Source organism: Telmatherina bonti (assembly GCF_933228915.1).
Source record: "Telmatherina bonti genome assembly, chromosome: 16".
NCBI classification, from domain to species: Eukaryota; Metazoa; Chordata; class Actinopteri; order Atheriniformes; family Telmatherinidae; genus Telmatherina; species Telmatherina bonti.
The window spans coordinates 16,690,813-16,718,173 of record NC_136614.1 but is presented as its reverse complement, the minus strand read 5'-3'; the positions used below and the strand labels follow the sequence as shown (position 1 = coordinate 16,718,173).

At 38.2% G+C, this 27,361-nt stretch overlaps 1 protein-coding gene across 2 annotated transcripts in view; it reads left to right on the top strand.

Annotated features, from left to right (window-relative positions):
- rngtt (RNA guanylyltransferase and 5'-phosphatase) overlaps positions 1-27,361 on the top strand; it is a 97,258-nt gene that overhangs the window by 4,473 nt on the left and 65,424 nt on the right. For both annotated transcript variants that reach the window (XM_079255351.1, XM_079255352.1), the window contains exons 5-10: positions 645-720; positions 4,444-4,693; positions 8,635-8,744; positions 9,736-9,837; positions 23,324-23,459; positions 27,152-27,223. In XM_079255351.1, the coding sequence (XP_079111477.1) occupies positions 645-720; positions 4,444-4,693; positions 8,635-8,744; positions 9,736-9,837; positions 23,324-23,459; positions 27,152-27,223 (746 nt within the window). The remainder of the gene's footprint in view (positions 1-644; positions 721-4,443; positions 4,694-8,634; positions 8,745-9,735; positions 9,838-23,323; positions 23,460-27,151; positions 27,224-27,361) is intronic.

Sequence of the window (27,361 nt, the reverse complement as noted above, 5' to 3'; positions counted from 1 at the left end):
CGCTGTTGTACCTCACCTGGATGCTCTGCTTTTATTCCTAACTGCTGCCAGGCTTGAAAAATCGAAAAGCCCGAACATTAGAGCAGAATGTGCGAATGTCACCCAGACAACATCCTGTGTTCAGCCAGCTGGTGATTAGGGTTTGTTGTCCCTGCAGCACACATGTCCATATCAAACAGTTGGTCCTGTAATTGCGATCCCCATCCTCTGACGTTGGGTGTGCTTTATCTTCATTTATGCTGTTGGAGAAGCGTTAAGAGTCAGAGAATTTAATGTAGTCTTCGAACTCTGCTGATATTTATCAAATATGACTAAAAGCTCTTTAACATAAGGGGAGAGTTTTGCTGTAGAATCGGTTTTCAGCATCCAATTAGCTCACTTTTCACCTCTTGATGAGTTCACTTTTCACCCCCCCCCCCCCACACACACACACACACACACACACACACACTTAAAGTGGACTCTTGCTATTATGTTAAACTGACAATGTGAAAGATTTGGACGTAGACGCAGTGAAACTAAGATTTGCTTTACTGATGCCCAGTGAGGAGGATCAGTCTCTGGTCGAAGACTTCATATATAAATATACATTTAAAATGAGAGTTTTTTTAAGTGAGGTGCCTCCATTTTTCTTTGTCTTGAAGGTGTTCACTGCACGCATGGCTTCAACCGCACAGGCTTTCTGATATGTGCATACCTGGTGGAGAAGATGGACTGGAGGTAAGAGCCATCACGCTGTGATCACTCATACAGCTGGAAGGGCACTTTCAGCACCTCGCTGTTGTCTTGCTTGATCACTCAAACCATACAACACACAGTCTCTCCAGTGGATTGCATCATTACTCTGGTTTCATTCTTCCAGCCCTGTCAGTCTTTTTTTTAGCATGTTAGTTTTTTTTTTTTTTCCCCATCTTTTTTTCTTACCCTGTTGTCTCCAGATAGTTGCTGTATGCTGACGGCATAAGAGTTTACTCTGTCAGTACCAATCAGTACCAAGCGTTTGCAAAGAAACGGTGGTTAGTAGTGACCGGACTTGTCACATATATGAATAATTTAAAACAGCTGGGCAGGAGGGGTGAAGATGCATCTTTAGTAAGAGGTGGAGCAGCAGTGTTTGAAAGCAGAATCTCTAGAGACCTGGAGGCTGAATTAAATCCTCCCACCACCCACCGTTTCCTGTGACATGAATATTCTGGGAACATTTTTACTACTGTCGTCCACCATTATGTGTCAACAGGAGAAATCCTTTATCCAACTGTCAACACTGCCATCTTTAGTTATTTGCTTATTTATGTTTTTGGACAATTGTTGGCAAATTTGTCACTTTAAATGCTGATTCAGCTGCAATAAGGGCTTTTAAGTGTGTATGTTTTAAGTAAGTGTTATATAAATCCCTGTTAGCTCGGACTGGTATGACAGCTTTCCTTTCCAGTGCACAAATGAAAAGACGGCTAATTGAAAAGTAAAACAAATGTAATTTATTATGGATGAACTACACATATATTCATGGTGCATGATATTGTACAAAAATGCATCACATAGTCCCACAAAGAGGTTACAGTGTGTGATGTTGTAAACACTACAAGTAAATAAGAACTACATAGTCTGTGAAGTCAAATATATTCTGCTGACAAAATGCTAAAATGTGGACATTTTCATTTTATTGTTTTATCAAAAGACATTACATTTCCTTTTAAATTACACATAAGACATTCAAGTGCAGGAATTTTAGTAGTTTAAAATGTCAAGTCAGGAACTCAGATATAATTGAACACTTGACTCAAAGCTGGTTTGAATAGTCTTGGTTGATCCTTTTATTTCTTCATCCTTTCAGCTGGTAAAAAGGTCTGGAGTTGATTCAAGACGTGACATTTGCATTTGGAAACTGCTCCCACTGGAACTTGCAACATGCGGTCAAACAAGCTGTCAGTGAGAGGGATGTGGCCCATTCCTAGGCTGCAAAATCACAGAGAAACATAAGAAATAAGAATTAGAAAGATAGTGAGAACTTACTTGTTATTCCAGATGGTTTGTTTTGAGAAAGTTCTGTGAAATCTTCAGCGGTAGCTGCAAGTACAAGCATACATTTGAAGCAGGTGGCAGGAAGAACCATGTGCCTGGAATTGTTTATCAAATGACCAGATTAACCCAGTCAGATTAGCAAAACAAAGCCAGATGGTTAAATAAAGTCACTGCAGTCAGACAGCAGGAGTGTAAAGATCTTAGTATTGGAGGTGATGATCCGCTTTCTTGGTCTTAGTGAGAGCTTGAGCAGCCATGTTTCTGGACTTTTTGGGGAGGCCTGAAAGGACATGTGTTACAGTAGTTTAGTCTACTAAAGATAAATACATGAACAAGTTTTTTTTTAATCCACCTGAGAAGTCAGTCCTGTAATCCTCGATATGTTCTCTAAGTGATAACAGGCTGACTTCACAACTGTCTTAATAAAACTGCTGACATTCAGGTCTGAGTCCATGACTACTCCCAGATTTCTTCCTTTGATGCTGGTTTTTAACTTAGCTGTTTAAAGTTGAGTGCTAACGTTGAATCTATCTTCCTTTGCTCCAAAAGCTATTATCTCAGTTTTATCTTCATTTAACTGGAAGAAGTTCAGACACATCCAGTCTTGAATCTGGTCAGTGTTCATATTGGACTGAAGTCTCTTGGTAAAGTGGTTATGAGCCTTTTGGTTACATCAGTGTAATTACGGTTACTTAATTTTATTTTTAATAACTTAAGCAAGTTGAAACATCTACATCAGGCCAACTCCTGTTCTTGAGAGTCGCAGCTCTCAAGAACAGGAGTGCACATAAGGTGTGCACACCTTATGCAAATCCAACTTCATTAGCAGACTTGTGCAGTTTGATGTCAAGTTCTACACAAGTCTGATAATTACCCATTGATTTGAGTCAGGTGTGTTGCAGCAGGGAAACTACTAACACATGCAGGACCGCAGCTCTTGAGGATTGGAGTTGGCTGCCCCTGATGTAGATGTTAAGCAGTAGGGGCCCCAGGTAGAAGCCTTGGGAAACTCCGCAGGTCATTTTTGTGCGCTTAGATTTTCAGTTACCTATAGACAAAGTGGTCTTTTTAATGGGACTCAATTCATTTGCATTGTCAGACAGTCATATCTCGTTCTTCTAGTCAGATCTTGTCCAATGTAGCACTGAGAAGAACCAGGAAGGAAATGTTTCAGCTATCTGTGCTCAATCAGATGTCACTGAATACCTTAACTAGAGAGTTTCAGTGGTGTGGTATGTGTAAAAACCTGAATATTTTATTTTATTAATTTGTTGAAAGACAGCTTTTTCTATGATCTTACTATGGAAGGGCAGGATTGATGCTGGCCTATAGCTGTACAGGAGCAACAAGTCATAAGTTGTGTCTACTTTCCTGAAAACATTATTCCCAGTCAGGTATTAGTGGTACTGACAGAGTTCAGACAAGCTTGCCGTAATAGGAGCCACAGTTTTTTTACTCAATTTGTGCATGAAGCCCAACCTGTTGCTGCCGCTATAGGATGCTAATTAAATCCAGACAACTTAATCTCAACACACAACATTTAACCTGGATACATTTGTGAATTTTTGGAGGATAAAGTTCCTTAAAATATTAATGGCCAAATCAGCACTTTGCCTTAAATTTAAAAGTATAAATGCTGTCCGAAAAATTAAATTCAGAAAAATGAGCCAAGCTGACTAAAATACATTTTACGATTCATAATGCTTCACAATCATCTCAGGAGGTTCTGAAAATGGAAAAAAAAGGAGAGTGAATTGGAGGAGTTAATCACCTAATCTAAATCTAATTGAGCTGCATTTCTCTTGCTGGAGAAGAACAAAGAGCAGAGAAAAGGTCAAAAGCTATATAATAGTTGGGTTAAAGACCCGGTGAAGCATCACAAAGGAACAAAACCATTCTTTAATGATGTCCGTTGGTTCCAGATGTTAGGGGATCGGTGTCTGCATAGGATATTCGAGATGGTTATTTAGTTAATTTGTGATAAGGACAAGTGCACAAAATTCACAGGTTGAAGCCAAATGCTGCACTTTGAACACATGTTAATTACAAATCCATATGTTTAGGTTAACAGCTATCCTGTCTCCAATTATATATAGGACCTTAAGTTTAATAACACATTTTATTAGATTATGCTCAAATTTTCACTGCTGTAAAAAGACTTAAAGAAAATCATGATTTGGATTTTTTTTTAAATTCCGTTTTATTCATTATTTCCCTATTTGACTGATGGATTGATTTAAACCTGAAGCATCCCTTTTGATAAGTATAAGCTGGTCTCATTTGAAGCAGAAAACAACCAAGAAATGCCTAATCTCTAAATATATTTTGACCCCAACAGTGACATTTTAGTCAAAATAAAATGCCTCTGAAATCAAAGCTTTTTAAAGTTGCCCCGGTCTGTGTTTTTCTCTTCCTTATCAGCATCGAGGCAGCTGTGGCTGCTTTTGCCCAGGCCCGGGCCCCTGGGATATATAAGGGAGACTACCTCAAAGAGCTTTTTTGTCGCTATGGTGAAGACGAAGACGCGCCTCCTGCCCCTCCACTGCCTGAGTGGTGCTTCGACGATGACGACGGGGAAGTGGACGATGACGGTAATGCGGTCAGCCAGGAGTCGGGCCCCAGCTCCTCTGGGTCAGCGGCTGGCAAAAGAAAGAAGGAGAAGATCAAACTGGTAAGGCTTCCAGTGCTCTATGAAATGAACCGTAAAGTAGACGGTGCATTGATCCCTCTCTGCATGGCGCTGCTCTCATGCAGGGTAATGAAGGGTCTATAGTAAGGCCTCCTTTCTTAATGTTAAGATGTGTTCAGTTATAAATAATAATGACGGAAATCTGACGCACAAATTCAGAGAAAAATGACACTTTCAGTTGCTGTGAGTGGAATTTTTGATTAGATAAAAGCTGTCTCCCTGTCTTCATATAAAGCTTTCATCAGTGCAGCTCGGTGAAATTAGAAACGTTGAATCATCTCCAATTGCTTAATAATTAGTTGGTTTTTTTTCTGTTTACATTTAGCTTCAGTGTCATTTGGAGCAGTATTCAGAAGCCTGAAGTTAAATGGTACCAAGGATCTAACAGGCAGCTTGTGGAGAGGCAGTGGAAAGAGAACAGTAAATAAAAACTTGCTGGTGTGAAACATTGGTTCAAATAACAAGAATAAGTCTTGTGTTTATCAGTTTTATTGCACCGAGACCTTACAGGAAACAGAATCAAGGTAAATCTAATAGTTGACTGATGCGGTAAGCAGGTTTCGAGGTAAAAGCAGCAGAAATGGACAACATTTACAGGCTGAAGCACTTAGATGACAATAAAGAATCGAGAGGGGAGAGTCCTGAGGTTAGAGTCAGCTGTGGCTGTTTGGAAGAGCTTTCAGGGGGAAACTGGAAACACTTAAATGTGATTTATCAAACATTTTCCATTTAACGACTTGAATTCTTAACAAAATACCGTAAATGATTCAGATTAGCACGATAGCATCACCAAACTTTTGTTTGTCTGATTCATTCAAATTGCCCGACTGTATGTTTTTTCCTCCATAGACTATAACTAATTATTTGACGTGGCTGCTGCAGTGTCATCTTGTTAGTTTGCACACATTTTGCACTGGCTTGGTGCCATCATGCGCTTTTGAACAGACATTGACCACGTTTACGTGAGCGTGTTAATTCTGAACAATAGTTAAATTGCCTTTAAACAGATCAAAAATAACCATGTAAACACTTAAATCTGAATGAAAATGACAATTGGGAATTGAACTTAACTTCAAAGTAAGTGACTGGTTTATTCCCATTTTAAATCTGAACTGATTAATTCGTCCATCATATTCATTCTGCTCCAAGTTAATTGTGATCATTCTGTGCATGCTTGTTACTTTGTCCCATCCCGATATCCCATGCATTCTTCTGCTTCCCGTGGCTGGTCAAATCTTCTTTTCCTCCTCTGCTGTTGAAAAAGGTGTAGTCGAGCTTCAAAATTATACTTTGTCAAAACGAAGATGGTACTTGTCATGAGGGTTTCAATGTTGTAGCTTAAAGGATGAGAAGCAGCAAATACACTTTATTTCCTGTTGATGTAAGTAATGTAAAGTAAATCAGAACCCATCCTAACCCACCGATCCAATGTGGAATTAAGTGAAAGCGAATATTTCCACGTCAACCTCGATTCAGAAGTACCATTTCCATGTAAACTTGAAGATAAATACTTCAATTCAGAATTACTTAATTTCGAATTCAAAAACGTCACGTAATCATAGCCATCATGAATTGGTGCCTAGTCTGACTTGAAACACTCCCATTAAGAAGGCAGTGACTGTAAAACTTATATTAACCCCCTGTCTAATGCACGCCCTGTTGAGTTCCAGTGAAATTAAACTAAAAATCAAGCAATTGAGAATAAATTTGTCGAGAAAATATTTGAAAAAAAAAAACATGCTCTGGCTTTATGTAGTGTATGATATTTTCCCATGGTCTCCCCCCTGCTGTGGCTTATATGGGATCCTGCCCCTATGATCTTGGCCACGTGGACACAGTTAATGTGGGAAAGGTTTCCTCAGTCTGCTAGGTTGGAGACATTTAAGGTGAAGGAGAGATGAGATCCTTGGCTCACTCTGCTGCAGCAAACCGTTCAAAGAGAAGCTGAAATATATAGCTGATGGTAAATAGCACCAGGCACTCACTTTAAGCCAAGCCATTACTCCGCATTATCATTATCAACCCTTCACAGAGTCATGATACGAGATAGTCAATAAGTCTTTCTGGAACTTTCTGTGTATCAAACCGTAGTGGCGCCTAATAGTTGCTTCCAGTACTTAATAGAAGTATAATTTCTTCAGTTCATTTGCTATTCAGCAAATTTTGCTTCTGATTTTATTTGGAAGATTCAAAGAGCAATGAGAAAAAGAAACAGTTGCAATCTTTTCATCTAATTGGACAAGTTATTAAACTGGCCTTTTGTTTAAACTCCAATCTATATCCAGGGTGGGATCAGCCTGCAGCAGCTTGGTGCAATTTCTTTTCAGTTTGGGTGCAGCATGGAGGTAAACAGCTACTCTAATGGTAGCTAGGAGGGACTGTGGCACAACGGGTGCTTATTTAACACATTTAACACCTGGCCTACTGTGACTACTTCAGGAAGAGGGAGGGAGCTACAGTTGGTTTCTGCTCACTGAGATGACAAAGAATGACGCACATTTTTTACGTCAGTCTCCATAAATCTCCAATATTACTTGAGTAAGTTGTTAGATTTTTCGCTTTTCTAAAAAAGAGGGCTCTGAATGCTTGCTACATATAATGACTAAATTGTTCATTGTCATTGAGTCTGTGGACTTGATTGCCAAGTAGACAGTAATAACTTCACAAACAACAAAGTTGGCAACAGTGTCTGCAGCAAGGCAGACAGTGTACTTTTGTTATTTGTCTAGCTGTGGCTTCTGAGGCGCACACATCGTACCTGACAAAATAGCAGAGTGTAATATGGAAAAATTACTTCAATAACATTTTTTTGTATATATCTCTGTTTGTGATCATTTGGAGTTAAAATCAAAATAAGAATTCAGTATATTGCACAGCCCTAATAGTGTGTTGCTACAGCTCAGAATGAAGTATATTGGAAAGAAAACTCTTAAATGGGGCCATTTTATTTCTTGTAGTGGTGATGTTTAATATGATTTAGTCTGTGTCAGATCTGGACTGGACTAAGACCTTCACTTTCAGGAGCAGTTGCCTTGAGTTACAAACTTGAGTTACCTTGAGTTTATCAGACTTCTCACATGTTTTTGGATCATTGATCTCATTCAGAGTATTTCATACATTTAAACACGTATGTAATCTGTTTAATTTTTCTATCAGAAAGTGACGTCAGGGTAGAGCAGATAATCCCAGCCCTGGTTCCTCTGCTGCTCTTTAATTCTCTGATAAGATTTCAAAAGTAAAAAATGAAGAATATCTCCCTGTATGCAAATCCAGTGGCTGTCATTACATGATATAGTGGTACGAAGGTTAAGCTGTGATCCTGCTAATTAATGCACATCATCATTTCTGTTTTGAAAGGTACTGAAAGAGATCTCTGTGATCATAATCACAGTCTTTACTGTCCACTCCAGTTTCTCATAACCCGTGCACTAATGATACTTGAGGTGACGTGTTGTCCTGTTTCATCTGTCTGTGGTCTAACTATCATTTATTACCATATTATACCACTTGGAATGAACCATCTGTGCAGAGTGAGAGTGAAAAGGTCACTTCAAAATGGGATTTAAGTGTAATTAGGAAGCATGGTTGATGAGAAGGTGTCACAGATGTTGCCAATGGAAGCATAAGGGTGGTAAGGAGACCGTAGAGTCTTATGTTTAGGGAGCTGATGCAGAGCAATGGGTTTTTAAAAGTTTGTTCCGAAAATAATCAGTATGTTAATGGTTTTTAAAGTGGTCTGGTCACAAGAAAAGCAGAATGTTTTAATATTTCCACCAGCTGTCTTTTCTCAGAGGGTCTGAGAGATGCAGCTGTTTGGATCACTGGGATGTGTATTTTTCTGTCTGTGTGTAGGAAATTATGTGTTTCTTTAAAGTCAATCCAAGCCCTAACCTATCATTTTTCTCCATTTCTTTCCCTCTAAGGGTGCGGTATTTCTTGAAGGCATCGCAGTGAAAGGCGTCACACAGGTCACAAACCAACCCAAGTTGGGAGGGATCCAAAGAATGTGTCAGGAGATGGCCGAGTGGGATAAGTAAGAAGCTCCTTAATTGCCCTTCTCATACACCTATGGGAAACAGTGTGTGTATAGGTGCAGATGTGTAGGTGTGCTATGCTGCTAGTGACTCATCTGTCTCAACTCCCTTTTTATTATTTTTTTTTTTAAGATCTTCATACTTTCAGGCAAGTGACAGAGCCAGAAATAGACTTTTTCCTTTTTGAAAAGAAATATGCAGCTGCAGCTTTTTTTTTTTTTTTTTTTTTTTTTTTTTTTTAAATGAAATTGCTGAGACTCAGCCCTACTGCAGTGTTTCATCACAGCAGAGAGAGAGAGAGAGAGGTCCACGCTGCGATTTCGTCTGCCTGCTGTCAAAATAGTTTTTATAATATGTTTGTGTTCTCTACCCAGTTCTACAGCGAAATCTAAATGTAGTGATATGAAAATAATTCCCCTGGAAAGATGTTTTTCTGTGTTTCGATCCAAAATTACCTGCAGTCCCCTTTAGTGGTTGTTGTTATGGTACTATTGACTTAATGTCCTTTATATTTCTCCAAAATTTGCCAGAATGGTTTCTGTTGATTTCATCCAATCACTTCTGCAGAAGTTTTTTCCTTGAAAAGACAAACATGGGGTTTACATCAATTGTCCCAAAGCAGGTCTTAAAAAGAGTTGAATCAAAGCTGCATTAAGGTCTGCAAATCATTTATTTTAAAATTTAAACGTTTAATTTCAATATATATTACATTTGCGTCTGAAAAGGTTCATTATCATCTGATTTATTATCAGACGAATCTTTAAACAAAGATGGCTGCTTTAGCTTTATATTGGAAGAAAAAATGAAGAGAAGAGAAATTAAACATGAAATGTTTTTCATATTTTATTTTAATCAAATAATTTGTTTTGTGACACTAAAAGGAAGGTATGCAGTGTAAATGGTAGGCTTAAGCCTGACGGACTTGTTGTGTTTAGTGGTGAGGACCTGAGACTTGTCACAAATGTAAGACATTGTTCTCTCTGGTTGCAGGTCTGGTTTTCCCGGCGCGCAGCCGGTGTCCATGGACAGACAAAACCTTCGTTTTCTCGAGCTGAATCCATACAAAGTCAGTTGGAAAGCTGATGGCACGCGGTAGGTTGATTGTTTATGTCTTAATAAGTGACTCCTTGTCCAAGTGTTTGGCTTTTTGTCTTTTTACAACTTTGTTTCTCTTTCCACTTGATTTTGGTTCCTTTTTAGCGTGTTGGAATTTAATTCTCCGTTCCAGACTGCATGTTTTCATTCTAATTTATTTACATGAGAATCTAATTTATTTGTTATTGAGCTAGCTTTCCAGCACAGCAAAATGAATTCCACTACAGCCAGTCCAAGAGTAGACAAAACAACAAATGTATCACATAAAGAGAATCAGGCAGACTGAGAAAGCATACCTCCATATATGCACTTCATGTTAAGGCACTGTGTATTGGTTAAGACTTTGCAATTTGATGCTCTGTGGCAGAATCAGACATAAGGAGGGCAATGCAGGACAAATAGCAAACAAAATTGAGTTAAATCAAGTTCAGAAATATGCATCTCAGGAGCCAGACATACACACACAGAAAGGTACAGAGATGGTGCTTCTGGATTATTTCAGCCAGCTTTATCAAACGTAACGATTTTACCTATAGACCGCAGTTTGCCCTCCAGATCCCAAACTTGTGGAGTGGTTTAACAGAACAGCCTGATGGCTGCAGTCTCCACAAGCAAGCCTTCAGAGCTGAGCGCTCTATTAGGATAATATACTGCAGTACCACGAGGTCCTTTAAAATGCGATCTAGCTTATTCATTAAACATTTTTTTTATATGTAAAAGGAGAGGACTGAAAGGTCCACTTATCTGACTTCTGCTTCTCATTAAGTTTTAATTACAGTATATGGCCAATCAAGCTGTGTGCTAATTGTATAGCAGTGGAAATGTTACCTGTGGAACTGTAAAAGAATGAAAAGATTAACACAGACTGAGGGGAGTGACTTTGTCCAGTCTCTCACCCATGAAGAATAATAAGTGCAACAGAGCACTTTGTCTTTCCTGTCACGTTTAGCTTTGAATATGTTTTTTTGTTTTATGTTTCTACCGCTGGAAGCTAGTACTGTTTGGGGAGAGACAGGCTTTAGTATTCTGGTAGTCTGCTGCGAGGCACTGTTTCTCTGGCTGGTGCAAATGTGCAGTGTGCTGATGAATATTTAATGACTGCAGTCAATTTCTAGATTTTACATATTGGTGCTTTAATTTCCTGTAAGAGTGAGAATGGGAGAGAGCAGATTTGGCTTCTGACCAAGATAGCGCTAATGTGTGTAATTAGCCTTTATCTGCAAATGCTTGAAAATGCTGGTAACAGTTTTACAACTTCATTTGAATAGTGATGCTGAGCTCCCAGTTTTCCCTTCAAGTTACCAGTTTTGAGGAGCACTGGTGCTGTGCATCATTGCTCCAGTTATGATGGAGACACTGCTTGTCTGGAGTGACTCATCACTGAAGCTCAGCAAATACGCTATACTGAATATATGGTATGCGGCATTCTTCACTTGCTGAAAGATATAAATTATATAATGCAAATGGAAGAGGGGGAGAAACAACTTAGAACTGGGTTTCACCTCATCAGTCAGGAGGGCATGCAGCCTGAAATTATGTTATAATCAAAAGGGCGTCACAGGCAAAATGAAAACTGAATAATAAAACATTTTCTTATCAAAGAAGTACTTAAAAACGAACAAAATGTGAGCATTTAAATGAAGCCTGACTGAACCCTTTTTTTTTCTTTTTGCTTCATACACCTTTTCTAAATGGGCATTTTCCATGTAGTTTCTATTATTTAAGTAGAATAAATATTCTTTCAGATCCTGATGATTTTATCTTTTTTATGCTGCATGATTATTTTTCAATCAAACATTTGGGGAAAAAAGAACAGATATTAGTGATGGCAATCTTAACAACTGGATTATTTTTCAGTTTAAAAGTGTTATTGTAAAATAGTGCACTCAGATGCATCTGTTCCTCAACAGGACATTTTAATTTTTTTGTGTCTTCTTGGTTATTTAAAAGCAAATTACTTGCAAGGTTCAACTACTTAAGTTCTGCTTAAAGGTGATGAGCTGTTTAAGAATTTTCATTTGTTTTTCCTGGTTCCTCATTTTGCATTTTTTTCAACTTTTTCAGTTTAATTGATATACAAAAATGCTTTTTTCTTTTTTAAACTTGCAAATTGCTATAAAATCATCAATGTCTGCATGTCTACGTATTTAGCCCCTCCCCCGGTCACCACCACCACCACCACCACCACCACCAGTTTTAAGCTGTTTTCAAATATGACCACTGGAAAAGACACACAGGGAGGGTCTGTCTTTAAGTCCACAGGAGGCAGAACAACAGAAAACAGTGCAGAAGACTTTTTTCACAACCCTTCAAGAATGATAAAGTAACATTGTTGGAGACCATGTTGGTGTTTGTTTGGATACATGAATATATGTGTCAGAGTACAAGAAGCAGCTCAGCAGTGTCTCATCAGCTGATCTGTTTCTGGACCTTTTTTATTGTTAAATCATCAACACCGATGCATGGTCATTTTTTGTGTTACTGTGCTATCTGGACTGTATTTATTTATTTTTAACTATGTCTGACTTTGTTTCTACAGTTAGTCCGTACGCTTGATTCCTGCTTGCAAAAAGGAAAATAACTGATAAGCCACATTACTGTGGATATAAAATGACAGAAACACCAGACATGCTATATTAAAACAGCAGCAACTCCTCAAGAAGTAGATGATCTGATTAGATTTTTTTTTTCTTTGCCTTATTGCATAATTTTGCATATTAATGTGGTAAAATGTATTAAGACTCACTGTGTTTAGAAATATAATCAATAAACCAGAGGAAAGGCAAACAGCTTCTGATGGGGAAAAAGACATAAGATAAATTAGATTTGTGTAAACAAATGTTAAATGGCCAAAATAACCTAGTTTTAATCATTCTAAAATATATAGATTAAACATTACTTAAAGGAATGAAAATAAATGATAAAATGCAATGTATTTAAATTTCATGACTTTAAACAAAATCAATTCTTTTTAGAATTATTTTGACACCTTAAAATGTTGCCTTCTATCATATTTTGTTCATCAATAAATGTAAAATTTTTAAATCATTACATTTGAAACATAAGTTGGGATCACTAATCTACTGTTCTGAGCCTGTTTATCAAAGATAATCTGTGTTTCTTGTTGTTCTTCTTGTGGTTTTTGGAAAATGGAAAAGCAGATTTCTATGACACAACCAGCCACACACACTGGAGTAATTTTGGTGTTCTAGGAGAAAATGCATGATGTAAAATGCAAAATGGGCTTTTAAGTCATTTGTCTGTAAACTACAAACTATCCTCACTTCAGCTTCGGTATTTAGATGTTTCTTTGTTTTCTGCTGAATCAGGCAAAACATCCTGCGTCTGATACCATTGTTTTGTCTTGTCGAACCAAAGTTTGTCATGAATATTCAAACAGAACTTAGAGAATGATTTTAGAAATTTGCAGAAGGGATAATTGCTGTTTTATGAATATTCATGTTTTCAGTGCAGCTTGTTGCTGCACTGCTTCGCTTGAAAGTTTTTGGTTTGCAAAGCCAAGACCACCAGTTCACATCCACCAATACTTGTGTATTTAATGCTTTAAACTGTACTTTTATTTAAGCTTTACTTCATGTGTAGTTTTATTCACACAGAAATAATGATGAGAATCGATTAATAAGTGAAATTTCATAGATGGCAACTTGTAAAGTTATCAGCAGAGGAGTTTGTTTTCAGTGGATAAAAGCAAAACCCATAAAGATACTGATTGTACTTTTATTACTTTCTTAGATTAGATGAAATTCTACTGTCATGTGTAGGACTTGCTCTGTATTGTATGACTGGGACTTGAGCTAGTGTGCATGCTTGGTTAGATTTACTGTCTGCAGAGGAGCAGTGTGATTATAATTTCTTCATCTTTTTTCTCCTCATCATGCAATGCATGCACTGTGCAGAAAATTTCTTATTAAATGTCCTACTTCCTACCCGATGGCATTTTAAGACCTGGAATGGGTTTTTAATAGGAAATTGGTCTCATCAAGGTGGTCTGCAGAGATTTTTTTTTTCCCCCTCTCAACATTGCCAGAGGCCTTCACTCAAAGTTACCTCCTGATTTTTTTTTTATTTTCATTTTGGTGAGGATAAGAAAGGCTGCCATGCAAGTGAAGTTTTAAATGACTTAGTTCATTTGTGACTTTAAATAATGATTTTTTTAAAATAGGAAAAGTAGGTAAACAAGTTTAAAAACAATCTTTTTTTCCCAGCCAACTCTGAGGAGGATTCTGACAGCCTTGTCTTATGATTGCAGCGCCGCACATCATCAAACCTAACTTGAACAGCGACACAATCACTGACAAGGCGATGACAAAGTGCTGAAGCAAAACTACTTACCTACACACATTATGCTGCTATCCACAAGGTACAGCTCTGCCTTGCAGTAGATTTAAAGAAAAAAAAAACTTCCACTTCCTGCTGTGTGCCAAGAGCATGATTTCTAATGGACTTTGGAAAGCACAGCAAAACCAAGGGGGGAAACACAGAGTTGTCACTACTTTAGTTTGTGCCTCAGAGGAGAAGAGGAGGAGCAAAGGGAATTGAAACAAATCACACTGCTACACTTGGACTCAATTAGTAAAACTCAACTTGAGTTTACTTACCAAGTAATGACTGAGTTTGGACAGAATTAACACAAAATGAATGTACCGAATTTACTTGTTGTAAGTCGGTTTCAGGATGTTTCTTCACTTCCTGCCAATCTTTTGTCGCTTCGACTCCTTCAAGATGACTAATATCAATTATCAGTGTACTCCTGTGTCACAGGTCAGTCCTGCTTTTACATATTTTATGAAAAGGAAGACTTTGGGAAGTGCTGCTATTTCTTTATTTATACAGTGACCCAATGTGGGAGCAGATTGTTTGCCAAACTTAAGACCCTCTCCCGGTGCATTCATATTGAGGGATATTCATATTAAGTATAATCGTCATTTTCTTTACTCTTATTGGCCTTTCACTCCACTTTCTTGAATGAAATATCATCCTGGCCTCTCTGGATTAAGAAAAAAGTAAACCCTCTTTTTGACTTGTCGCTAATGATGTGCAAAGCTGCTGGATCTGATCTAAGCCCTCCCTTGGAGCTGGGCCGCTGTCAGTCATGCTGCAGGACTGGACTTGCAAAGCCGTCGTGTCGGCCATCTGTGCCTCATTAGGCCTGCGGAGTTTGGGGGCTCACAGCACCCATCAGAAGACAAGAGAAAGAAAAGGAATCTTTGGAGAAGGACCTACATTTATGTGCATAAAGGAGCACATTATATTTAATAATAACCTATTAGTCGGAAGGACAGAATACAATGTCTGCTACCACTTGGCTTCAGACAAGACCGAATGAGATGAATCAGGTGAATTGGCAATGAAGAGGAGGACCTCTGAATGTTGCAAAGGACTAATGGTTTCTGCTTGCTTTCCTCTTAACACACTTGACAGCACTAGCCATGGCTAACTGGCCAATTAGACAGCAGGAAACCTCTGGTGCTCACTGCGGAGTTGTTGTGTCTTCACTGGTTGACAGATCTGCTCAGTTGTGACTCTCAGCTCATCAGTTTGATCCTTTTAGCTATCCATCTTTTTCAGAGATAAAAGCTCTTTACACACGAAGATCTTTCCATCTGTGGGAACCATTAAAAGCCTAAACTGAGCGATCGCACCATCTCCTGTTCCTTCATTCGTCTCAGTCTTTACAGCCCCTGCAACTTCTTAATTCTTTCATTGTGTCTCCACTCCCACCCCAAAAATGTTAGCACAGCTATATATCTGGCCGACTCGTCATAATTTCCCCCCCCTTTCCTCCCACATTTGTTTGTCCCTGTAGTTTCTGTAAGACTTTTGGATGACCCTGCATTTTTTTTTTTAATCTCAAAGCTAGAGTTTTTACTTTTTCCTGTGAGTACCAGATGGGGATGCAGTCACGCTCATTGCACCAAGCTCTTCACTGTACTCTTAACAGGGTGATTTGTTATGATGGACACTTTCCTTTGCCAGGGTGCTAGAAAAGCACTTGACTGTAATGCGGAAAAATTAGGTTATATGCCTCTCGTTCCATTCCCTGCAAAATATAACCTCATTGAAATGATCAGCTGTAAAGGGAGGGCTGTCTACCTACCGATTTGTGCGGTTCAGTTGGCGTAAAACATTAACTACATCCAGTTTTCTGCCACACATGCTCTTTTGTTGAACTGATCTCAAGTTAGCCGATGAAAGCATAAATGCCGTCAAGAATTGGGTCGTGTTTTTAAACTTAAAATTAACCTCAAGCTCTGGGGACATAAAGATGAAAGGTGGCTGTTTCACAAAGATGCACACAATTCTGTGTTTATCTTCACAGTTCAATTACAAAGCACACATAATGTTTCTCTGCACAAACACTTCAAAGGACAGTTATTTCTGGGAGGAAGTTCTCTTTTTTTTTAATTTTTTTTTTTATTAGTCGATGTGCTATTATTTATTTATGCAGCTTTGGGTCATTTATGGTGAAATTCTCTTAATATTTAAAGCTCTTGGACGTACAGGTATATAACAAACTTTTGGTGTGAACTTCAGATTTCCATCTTTTGATACATTGTATTTACATCCATTTTAGACCGTTTTGGAGTTTGAACTCTTTAAAATGTAATGAATATAAACGTTACCATCAATAACCTGTTAATTTTTTATTCACATGTTGATTTCTAGAAAGCCAGAAGCATCACTAAAGATTTTGTTTTGTCTAGTAAAATGTAAAGTGCTGCTCGATTATCTTAGATTACCCCCACACCCCTGGGCTGCCTTTATGCATTACATCTTTGGTCATCTTCAGTCTTTGTTGCGAAACGCTGTCTAATCAACTTTGTTTGATTTGACTGAATAGAATCTGACAGTGTGTCACTGTGAACTTCTAAAATCATCTGGCTGCTGCCAATGAAAGGCATGCATGTTTGCGCCATAACACTGCCTCCATGTTATACAGATGACACTGTATGCTTTGATCTTTGCATCAAATTGCCGTTCCCAGCCCCACAACTTTATAATAAAGAAATGATAAGGGATTAGCCCTCATTTGATCAGGAAATGGCTATTTAGGTCAAATTGTATGGACAGTAGATTTATGATGATCATCTTTATAATTGGAACATTTAAAAGGACATTTTGACAGTCATTGGAGACTTTTTTTTAGGGGTAGTGTTGAACTCCTCTTACGCTCAATCTTGGCATCTTTTGAGGTTTCTCTCATCAGCCAGCTGGTAACGATGGCCTATTTATTACATCTAATCCCTTTGTTAAAATTGTGGAGAATCCCAGCAGGTGTGAGAAATGCGCCGCTGTGTCTATCAGGAAGCAATTATTGTCAAATCAGTCTCCGTTTTCTCACTGTGTTTTTTTTTTTTTTTTTTTTTAAAGATATATAAATATAAATATATATATATATATATATATATATATATATATATATATATATATATATATATATATATACACACACACACACACACACACACACACACATTTGTTTTTTGTTTTTTTATTTTGTATGCATTCAAAGTTTACTTTGCATTTCCTCCAGATATGATTGCTACCCAATCCATTGACTTGCATTTTTAGTTGTATTGAAACTCCATCTCCTGCAGTGCAGCAGGACTGTAAGCTCATTACAGCTTCAATTCTTCCCACTTTGAGTTCTTTTGTGTTAAATAGCCACAAGCAATATGAAAAGAGTAATTGAATTCCCTCTGTGCGATATGAGTCCACCAGATGCTAATTGTAGCCATTTATCAGTAGCATTTTATTCAGACTACTCAGAAATGAACCATTTGCTCAGAACAGTGTGTTTACTTTGACTTGTCCAGTTAATGCATTTCACTTAATAAAATAAATGCCTCACTATTTTAATACATGTTACAGCTATACTGAGAGATGTAATACTTCAGGTTTCATCCCATGAAAGATTATTTTCACATGCACTCACTTTATGGATAATAGAGCTAAAGTTTACAAGTGGTACAATTATTAGCGATTGCAAATCAAATAATACTAAAGTAGCTGGTTAAAGGTCTCTGAGTGGAGAATGCTAACTGCTGCTCATACAATGAACACTTCCCCTCCCACAGGGGTCTGAAGCTCAGAATAGATTATTCAAATAGTCGCTCTACTCCGACCGTGTCATGAGATTCCAAAATGCTAATTAATTTAATTCTTCATTATCAAATCCACTTTATTTATGTAGCATATTATTGCCAGTGACTATACATATGGAAGTTAAATGTAGGACGAATAGATAAATAAAAACATTCAAAACACAGACAGAAATTTTATTCTCCAAATAACATCAAAAGATTTGGTAAAGCAAAAATTAGGAGACTAAAATATATTTAGAATACATCAAAAAAGATCAAGAGATTAAAGTACACTGACTGACAAAAATACAAAATTATGCAATGAATCAAAAGATGATAATTTTACACTTTTTTTAATGGATTTGTTTGTTTTTATTTGTTCCTTTGAATAAATCCACTGTAAATCCCTCTAAATCTTATCATAGTCCTGTGTCCCATGGAGAATGGACCATATATTTTGGGACATGAATGCTCTTCCTGCAAATCGATCCTGATTACAAACAAAGGGGTGTGCAACAGTTGTCTTATTTCTGTTTGGTTTTAACTGTTTTTATGTGTGTGTTGGGAGTGTACCGGTAAGTGCTGCAGTAAAATCAGAGAACATTTAGCTGCTCTGCCTTCATTGGTTCCTGCTTCTTAAATGATTGAGGACCCCAAAAACAATGAAAAGGACCTCATAAAAGACACTGAGAACAGTTTGTATAATGTAAGTGAAGTTAACAGCAACAATGGTGCCTCTGTTTTTAGGTGTGGCACATTTTTTCAGCTTTTCTTGGGGAACCAACTGAAGGGTGGATCAAGGATTTAGTCACTTCAGTGTGCCTTTGCGATGTTTGCCAATTTTTCTGATCCATGAGTGAACATTTGGATCAACTCTTTAATTACTCTTGTGCCTCTTGGGATTACATTTATCTACTAGTTTGTAAGGTATTTTTTTCCCCCTTTAGCCATTTATAAATGACAATGATTCTATATGGGCCTCCATGCAATTTGTGGTGTTGAAAAATCTGGCCACAATTATCCTGAAACAGCCTATTTTACTACATGCATTGATCTTTCTAGCTACTCTTTCATAAGGATGATGGCTTTGGTTTCAAATGCATTTTGGATGATTGCCGTTCAGATGGGTAACACGTCTGGGTAACACCACTGACCTCCTAAACCAGGAGTGTCATAGTCCATTCCTATGGAGCCGGTATCTGGCAGGTTTTTGTTGTTTCCCTCAACACACCTGATTCAAATCAAATGGATCCAGCCGCTTCTTGTCAGCCTGTGTATTAATTTTGGTCAAGTGTGTTGGAGCATGGAAGGATCTGCTTCCAACTGGACAGTCCACTAGCACCTTCCTTGATTTCGTGCTTTTGTTGTTCTCATTCATATGTAAGTCGCTTTGGATAAAAGCGTCTGCTAAATGACTGTAGAATAGAATAGAATAGAATAGCATGAAGACAACAAAAACCTGCAGGATACCGGCCCTTGAGAACTGGAGTTTGACACCTGAATCCTAAACCGATTAGATTTGATTCACAGCATCTTGATTGGTTTTGATTTTGATCACATCTGATTCTATTCAATATTGATTTATTTACAGATATATGTGAAACAACATCATTGTTTTTTATATTAAAGACATTCTCGGATAACTATTTTCCAAAATAACTGAGCCCATTTACATGACAATCAAAACCAGACAGCTGGAAGTATCCAGATGTATGTAGTAATCTAATGTGATCTCCCGACACGCACTTCTGAAATATTGCTGTTTATATTTTACAAGTATATTTTCAGTTTTTTTTGTTTTTTTTTTTTTTTAGAGTGCACATAGACATGTTTCTCTCTCTTCCCTTTGGAGTTTCTTTTTGTAGAGATGGAGGAATGAGGCAGGTAGGAGTCCAAAAGTTACGGTTTGAAGGGTTTTAATACTTCATGCACTGGCAGCCTGGCACACCTGTTGGCATAACGTAAAGGAAGCGTGGATTTAAATTAACACCTGACAAATACTCATACTATGATCTGTACTTTGAAACTGCTGCTTCACTTTGGCAGATACTTTTACAGTCTAACAGTTCCTGATCATATGTTGCTGAGACTCTGGGATGCGTATTCAAGAATGAAAAAGCAATTTTCCAGTAATATCCTGTATTAGCTATTGATTTTTTTTTCTTCACTTTCATTCAATCTCAAAAAAGGGTATAAAAACAAGGTAGGAATGCAAGGTAGACTACCTATAAATCCCTTTTGATGTAATTTGGTCTATAATGTATGACACATAGGGGTACAGTATGTTTCTTTGTGTGTGTGATTTGATATTAATAGTTTATGTTCACTGTGTTGTAGAAATGTTGCAGAATGTCCAATTTCAGTTTTTCTTCTTGTAGAAGTTGAGTTTGTGGAAATGATTTTTGTTATTTGCCTCTGTCTGTATCATACCTGTGAAGGCCTGCTGTGGATTAGTTGAACTTGGAGCACTGCTGAATCAGGCAATTTGAAGATAGAGTAATCTCCTACTAGCTAAAAAGAGTTTTTGCATGGGGGCGAGCCAGCAAGGGACTTTTTTACAGAAGACGGTTAATTTGTTTACAGTTCCGCAACTTTTTCTTCCAAAGAAAGTTAAAATGTGTGCTAGTATCTGGAAGCATGGGAGAACTCGACTTTCTGAAAGTAACACCTGCTGTTTTTATGCAAAAGGAGGTAAAAGTTAGTAGGGGTGGTGTGTATTTTGCTTTCTGTTTGTGTACAACGCAGCTACATTAAAGCAAAACTGGTTGCTTTGGTGGTACATTGTAATTAGAAGGTATCTGTTTGAACCTTCTTCTGTCTCCGCCATAATGAAAGCTTTTACACCCTCACATTTTGTTCTCTTCCAATTGAACACAACTTATTTGCACATTAGAGGTATACAGGCACTTTGTTGTTTTGTGGTGCTAAGGGTAGCCCAAATCTCAAATGTCACAGCAATCCAGCTTTAAAGTGTGATTACCATATTAAATCCTAAAAATAAATAAAAGAAAATTAGAGGCATCATCGTGCGTCTAGAGGAATTGCATTAGAGCAGAGTGATTCTAAGTGCATTAAAGTGTCACACGGGTTGTAACAGTTAATGACCCAAAAGAAAGCAGTTTTAAAGGAGAGATTTTACATGGTGAAGCACATTGATTGTGCTGAAAAATCCCTCTTTTACCAAGACCAGACATCCAGGCTTTTATGTTCTTTCAGGCTTTGCTTAATAAACTTAACTGGTGCACAAATGAAGTGCATCTAAATTACTGACCAGATTTTTATTCCAGTGGTCCACAAATTCTAATGTAGGTTGCTAAAGCCCCATTTGGTACACATGTGTGTGTTTTCACAAACACAAACTGAGAAAAGTGCCAAAATACCCGAACCGGCCCACTATTTTTTGGGCCACTTTAATCAGGTAGCACTTGACATGATACAATCTGTTGATTTGGCCAAAAGTTTGATCACTTCCTGTGCAACTTAGCAACAACATTTGGCAACAGTACTTTATATAAATGTAGCGTGGATCTTTGTTGTTTAAAAACACATGTCAAGAAGAAAAAAGAAAAACTTGGATGTGCTTCATTCTTGTCTCTTGTCTCTGTATTGCGATATTCTTTGTTATAATGAAGAAAAAAGGCATTACGTAGCTGACGCATCCACGACTTTCTGGCCAATATGCTGCCCAGCAGATAAGAGTATTGTTGACTGTGGAAACACAGCAAAGTTGACCAAACCAAACCATTCTTGACCTGCTAATGGAAACGGGGCTATGCAATGGGAATGGCAGTGTAACAAGTTGTGCCAGCCACATACACTATTCACAAAAAGTTAGGGATATTCAGCTTTTGGGTGAAATTTCACAACAAGCCTAAAATGCATTCAAACCTGTACAGGTGAACTTAATGTGATCTTCTCTAAGCTTTTAAATGCTCATGTCCAACTGTTAAATGTGTCAATAAATTTTGCACAAGTTGCTGTTCTCTAACAAGGAGCTTAACGGCAAAAATCACGGCAGGTGTGTGATCCTTGAATTGACCAATAAATGTCCTGGTTCAATTAGAGCTGGTGTTTAAACAGTTGTCCTCATCATGCTGTTCACATTTTGACATCATGAGACCAAGACGACACCTAACAATGGAACAACAGTCCCTTGCCATTGCGATGCTTCAAACAGGACGTTCTCAGACAGAAGTGGCCACTGAGCTTGGAGTGTCACAGAGTGTCATCAGCAGGTTGCAACAGAGATATGGAGAGACTGGAAGAGTCACAGATAGGCCTAGAAGTGGACGTCCTTTGGCCACATCCCGTGCTGATGACCGCTACATTGTGAACACTGCCCTGAGAAACCAGATGATGAATGCCACTCAACTCCAGGCACGTTTAAGAGAGGTGACCACACCACCAGGCACAGGCATCATCGTCTTGCATGGGCCAGGGAGCATTTACGCTGGACGAGGAACCAGTGGGCCTCAGTGCTGTTCTCTGATGAAAGTCGATTCACACTGAGCAGAAATGATGGCCGGCAACGATGTTGGAGACGTCAGGGAGAGCGCTATGCATCAGCCACTGTTGTCACCAGGCGAGCTTTTGGTGGTGGCGGTGTTACAGTGTGGGCAGGGGTGTCCACTTGGTACAGAACTGCCCTACACTTTGTGAATGGTACAGTGACAAGCCCATACTACCTGAATAACATCATTAATCCAGTGATTGTGCCCCTACATGAACAGCACAGGCCTAATTTCATCTTCATGGACGACAATGCTCCTGCTCATCGAGGCCGCATCATCAGGGAACGGCTGTTGGAGACTGGTGTACCTCAAATGGAATGGCCTGCACTCTCTCCAGACCTGAATCCCATTGAAAACCTGTGGGATCAGCTGAGCCGTCGTGTAGAGGCTCGAAACCCTGCACCCCAGAACCTCAATGACCTGAGGGCTGCCCTTCAAGAAGAGTGGGATGCCATGCCTCAGCAGGCAATAAGTTGCCTTGTGAACAGCATGAGGCGTCGTTGTCAAGCTGTAATTGATGCTCAAGGGCACATGATGAGATATTGAGACGTTCAAATTTTTTGTTGTGGTGTAACTACCATTGTTGTTACCTTTTGTGTTGAATGAATTTTTTTAGATGAGGAAATCAGTAGTGCATCCTTCTACTTAAATGTCTTACTTTTATGATATTATATCACTGTAGCATGAACATATTGCATTTTCCATAAATTTCACCTGAAAGCCAAATATCCCTAACTTTTTGTGAGTAGTGTATGTTTAACACAAGAAGGAAACATGTGAATGGAGATTGTTTTGGACTTGCATCAAGGTAACCTATGTTCAAATTTTTATTTTGTTCTTATAATAAAGCAAGCTCTTCCTCTGCAGGTACATGATGCTGATCAATGGAAAAAATGAGGTATACATGCTCGACAGGGACAACTCTGTCTTTCATATAGACAACCTAGAGTTTCCTTTCCGAAAGGATCCACGTGTCCATCTATCAAATACTCTACTGGATGGGGTGAGTTATTTTTCTTGCATAAACCTTTTTTTTGTGTAATTGTATTGCATTGAAGTACTGTTTACTGTTGTAATCTTGTGTCTAGAGCTGCATACCCCTTCCAACTACAACTTTCTCACGTTCCCCTTTTGACTTGAAGATCTTTGACATTTACTTCAAAACTTTACTTTAAATGAGAGCATGTTTCCGAGTGAAGGCAGAGCCTGCCAAAGATGGCTGACAGGAACATGATCATGCATGTTGTAGAGAAATGGCAAATTAATTGTTACACACGTTGCTGTGCGGATTACTGTCACGCTCCGATGTGCACACAGATCCATGTCTCACCCTTTTTTGCTATAATAGCAGGCTCAGGCTTTTGGTGACATGTTTGTGTTGTCTGGATCACACATGTCCCTGTTAACCCCCCACCCCAACCACACCTCCAACACATGCACCACCATGAGTCTTTCAACACTTCCTCTGTGGGAAAATTTAAAAGGAAATTGCTGTATTTTCGTTCTGATTATAGATGTCTGGCTGTGTTTTTGTTTTGTTTTAGCATCCCTTTACTGAAGATAAGAGATAAGTTTGCAGACATTCTTTTTGTTTTACTTTCAGAGGCAATTTCATGCAAAATGGGTGTGTGCTTTTAGCTTAATACTTGCTGACTGATTAGTTGAATTTAGTTTCTATACACAGGCACGACATCTAATTGCAGCCTTTTACTTTTCAAGTGGAGAAGCAGTGCTGCTGTGTGCTAAGATTCTTCTGTTTAGTCATCCGTATATCTGTAAACTTATAGAGGATATGTTGACCTTGTTGTGATTTTCCTTGTAGAAAACCTGCTGTGTTGTCTGATTTGTTACGTCTATTCCTAAAGCCACTATTTTTTTTTTCTTCTTTAAATGATTTTTGCCAGTAGTTTATCATAAGTTTTCTATTCACTTTAGACTCATTTTTTTAATAAAATGCACAACAACGATAGAATTCCTGGCGGTCTTTAATCACATTTATGTGTTCATCTGCTGCTATCTGCCTCTACAATGGTTCAGTGTGCCAGATGCACATTGATGGCAGCCTTTTGGAATTACATCATTTCTTTCTTTCCAGCCCTTCTGTCAGTGCCACGCATGCCTCCCATTCACTCCCTCTGTCCTCTCTGCCAGTCTAGCTTTGGCAATTTGCTTTAGATATTTGGTCTTTTTTATCCTGTGAGACATGAAGAAAAATTACGTCAGCCAACAGAGATATGAATTTAAATTATTTTTGTTCACAATGCATTACAAGGCAGTTTCAGTGGTCATTAAGATGCAAGTGCTCATGTAGCAATCTGTCATGCTTGAAAGGTGGCACACGACTGTTTGAATCATGGCTTCAAGATGGATGCGACAAAAATTTCCCATTTATCTCACATTTAAGGATTCTGCACTTTTTGGTAAATATAAGGAAATGTATTTTAAAGATGCGAGTCTTATTAATCAAAGGCATGGACAAATGGTGACTTCTCCATAAGTCAAGCGCCCATCTTGTGTTAATGCTGTGCAGAGAGCTGGCATTTCGCTTAGCTTAATCCTAAAATAGTTAATATTCCCAACCTGTTTCCAACCAAAATGAAGATTCTTATTAACTACATACACATAAAATTATATTATAATGTCTTTCAGGACTCAGCTAGTTGGTAAATGTTACGCATCACTTGTGGCATCTTGCACAATTGAAAAGCTGAACCTAGAAATTTCTGAGTTGTATTACGGCTTTGTGCTCATTGTATGATTTATTGTTATTGACATATTAAATGAGATATGTACTTTATTGTTCCTTCATCCATTGCTTGCATACGATCTTATCACTTCTCCTCTTCTCTGGTACACAAGTATAACCTCTGTCTCACTTCACTTACCAGACAAGACAGTTCAGACAAATGTTGCTTAAACCATCAGATCTAATTTCACATGAAAATGTCCTCAGTTGGATTTGAAAAGAACGAATTTGCTCTTTTCAGACTGTCAAAATTAAATTGGATATGCGTCACAAACGGGTAAAAACGTCATATTTGGAACCCTTTTGCCTGCAGTGGGAACTTTGTTGAAGTTGATCTGATAAAACCAGAATAAATATCAGTCGCTAATTCTGGTGCCCAAACAAAATATTTATCATCCACAGAATTGAGCTAACCTGATGCAGCAGAGAAATGTTTTTTGGAAGGAGTTTTTAAAAAGGAAAACATTTCCAAAAGATGCTTGGCTGGTAAGAGAATGAACCATCTGTCATTGCTGTCCAGTGTTTCTCCTACAATTATCTTTGGGTTTTGGTTTATGCGCTGGGAAAAATAAAAAAACAAAGGCTGTACTGGGGTGGCATATTGATGTAGTTACATAAGAATATAATATAAAGGGACATAACAAATGTCCATTTATATTTTACCCTTTCTATATAATTATTGCTCTTGGCCTGTTATATTGCATGTGCAGCAGAGACCAGGAGGATGGTGACATGTCATTAAAATGGAGTAAATGTTGGAAAATATGGCGGAAATTTCCAACATCTTTTGGTTTAATCCAACTTTTTGCATGCATGTGAATGAAAAAGATGACAACGCTTAAAAAGACATAATCATAGCTTTCTCAAGTTATTACATTTTTAGGTTTTTATTGATTGAAACAGACTTTTTCCTGGAGTGACATTGACTTGAGAAGTGCTAAGCCTTTCTTTCACAACAGAGAGGATCCCAAATGCAAATTCTTACTGATAAATATAGGGTATTTGTCAGTTTTTTTAAAAGGTAACTAAACAACCTTTAAATGTATTTTTTCATGTCTGATGTTGGTTGCTGGCCTGCAGAGTCAGAGTAGAGCCAGTTGGTAAAGTCAAACGTTTGGTAAAACATTTCAAAAGAGGAGAGAAAATATATATTTTAGCAGAGAAGTGCCACTCTTTTTAACCTTTTAATAAAAGTTTATATTGTTTCATCTGTAGCTCCACCTTTATGTTTCCAGTTGATTTAAAACGCACAATAGCCGAATCCTTGAGTGATGGGTCACTTGTTAAATTTTTTACCTGTCAGTTTGAGCAGAAGAGCAGAGTTTGTTACCTAAATATTTTATGAGGGGAAAGAAATAAAGTACAGTTCCCTCAAAAAGGTGCTTCACTCACTCCTCTCTGAAAGACACAGTCCTTCATTCTCTTGCGTCAATTCTGGAGTGGTGACACTGATTTTCATCTGTGCTGTTATTTTGTCGCTTGGTTGTGTAACACATCTCTTAAAGTCGATGTTGTCTGAGTGTCCTGCAGCTCAGCCCAGCTCTACCTGACCTCAGCTGGAGAGCCTTGTATAATAGATGTGCAGAGCTATTTCTGCTGCCTGTCCTCCTTCAGCAGACCCTACCTTATCGACACACCCATGTAACACGCAAACACACACCACCCACCTCCCCAATTCCCTGCTATCCTTTGCATTGCCGCAGGCAGCTTCATCTCTGAACACACATCTTCTGGAGAGTGCTCAGACTCCAGTGGCCTGTCCAGTTTCAGACACCACTTTCATCATGGTGTGATGTTTAAACTACACATACTTCAGGAGTTTTCATTTTCTGTATTCTGTCTGTCCTTTCTATCCAGTGGTCTATTTTTTTTATTTTTTTTATTTTTTTATTTTTATTTTATTAAAGCTCCTCATATCCTGACCCTGTCCTTTGTCTTTATCCCTGCAGGAGATGATCATCGACAAGGTGAACGGTCAGCCCGTCCCTCGTTATTTGATATATGACATCATCAAATTCAATGTGAGTAGCTCGAGCTCTTGACAATGACCCCATTACCCCAGAAAATGTGCCAGGTGAAAGTTTAAGACAGAGAGCACACGGAGGCCATGTCGTAATGCTGCAATATTTTCTGAACTCTGCTAAAAAAAAGAAAAACAA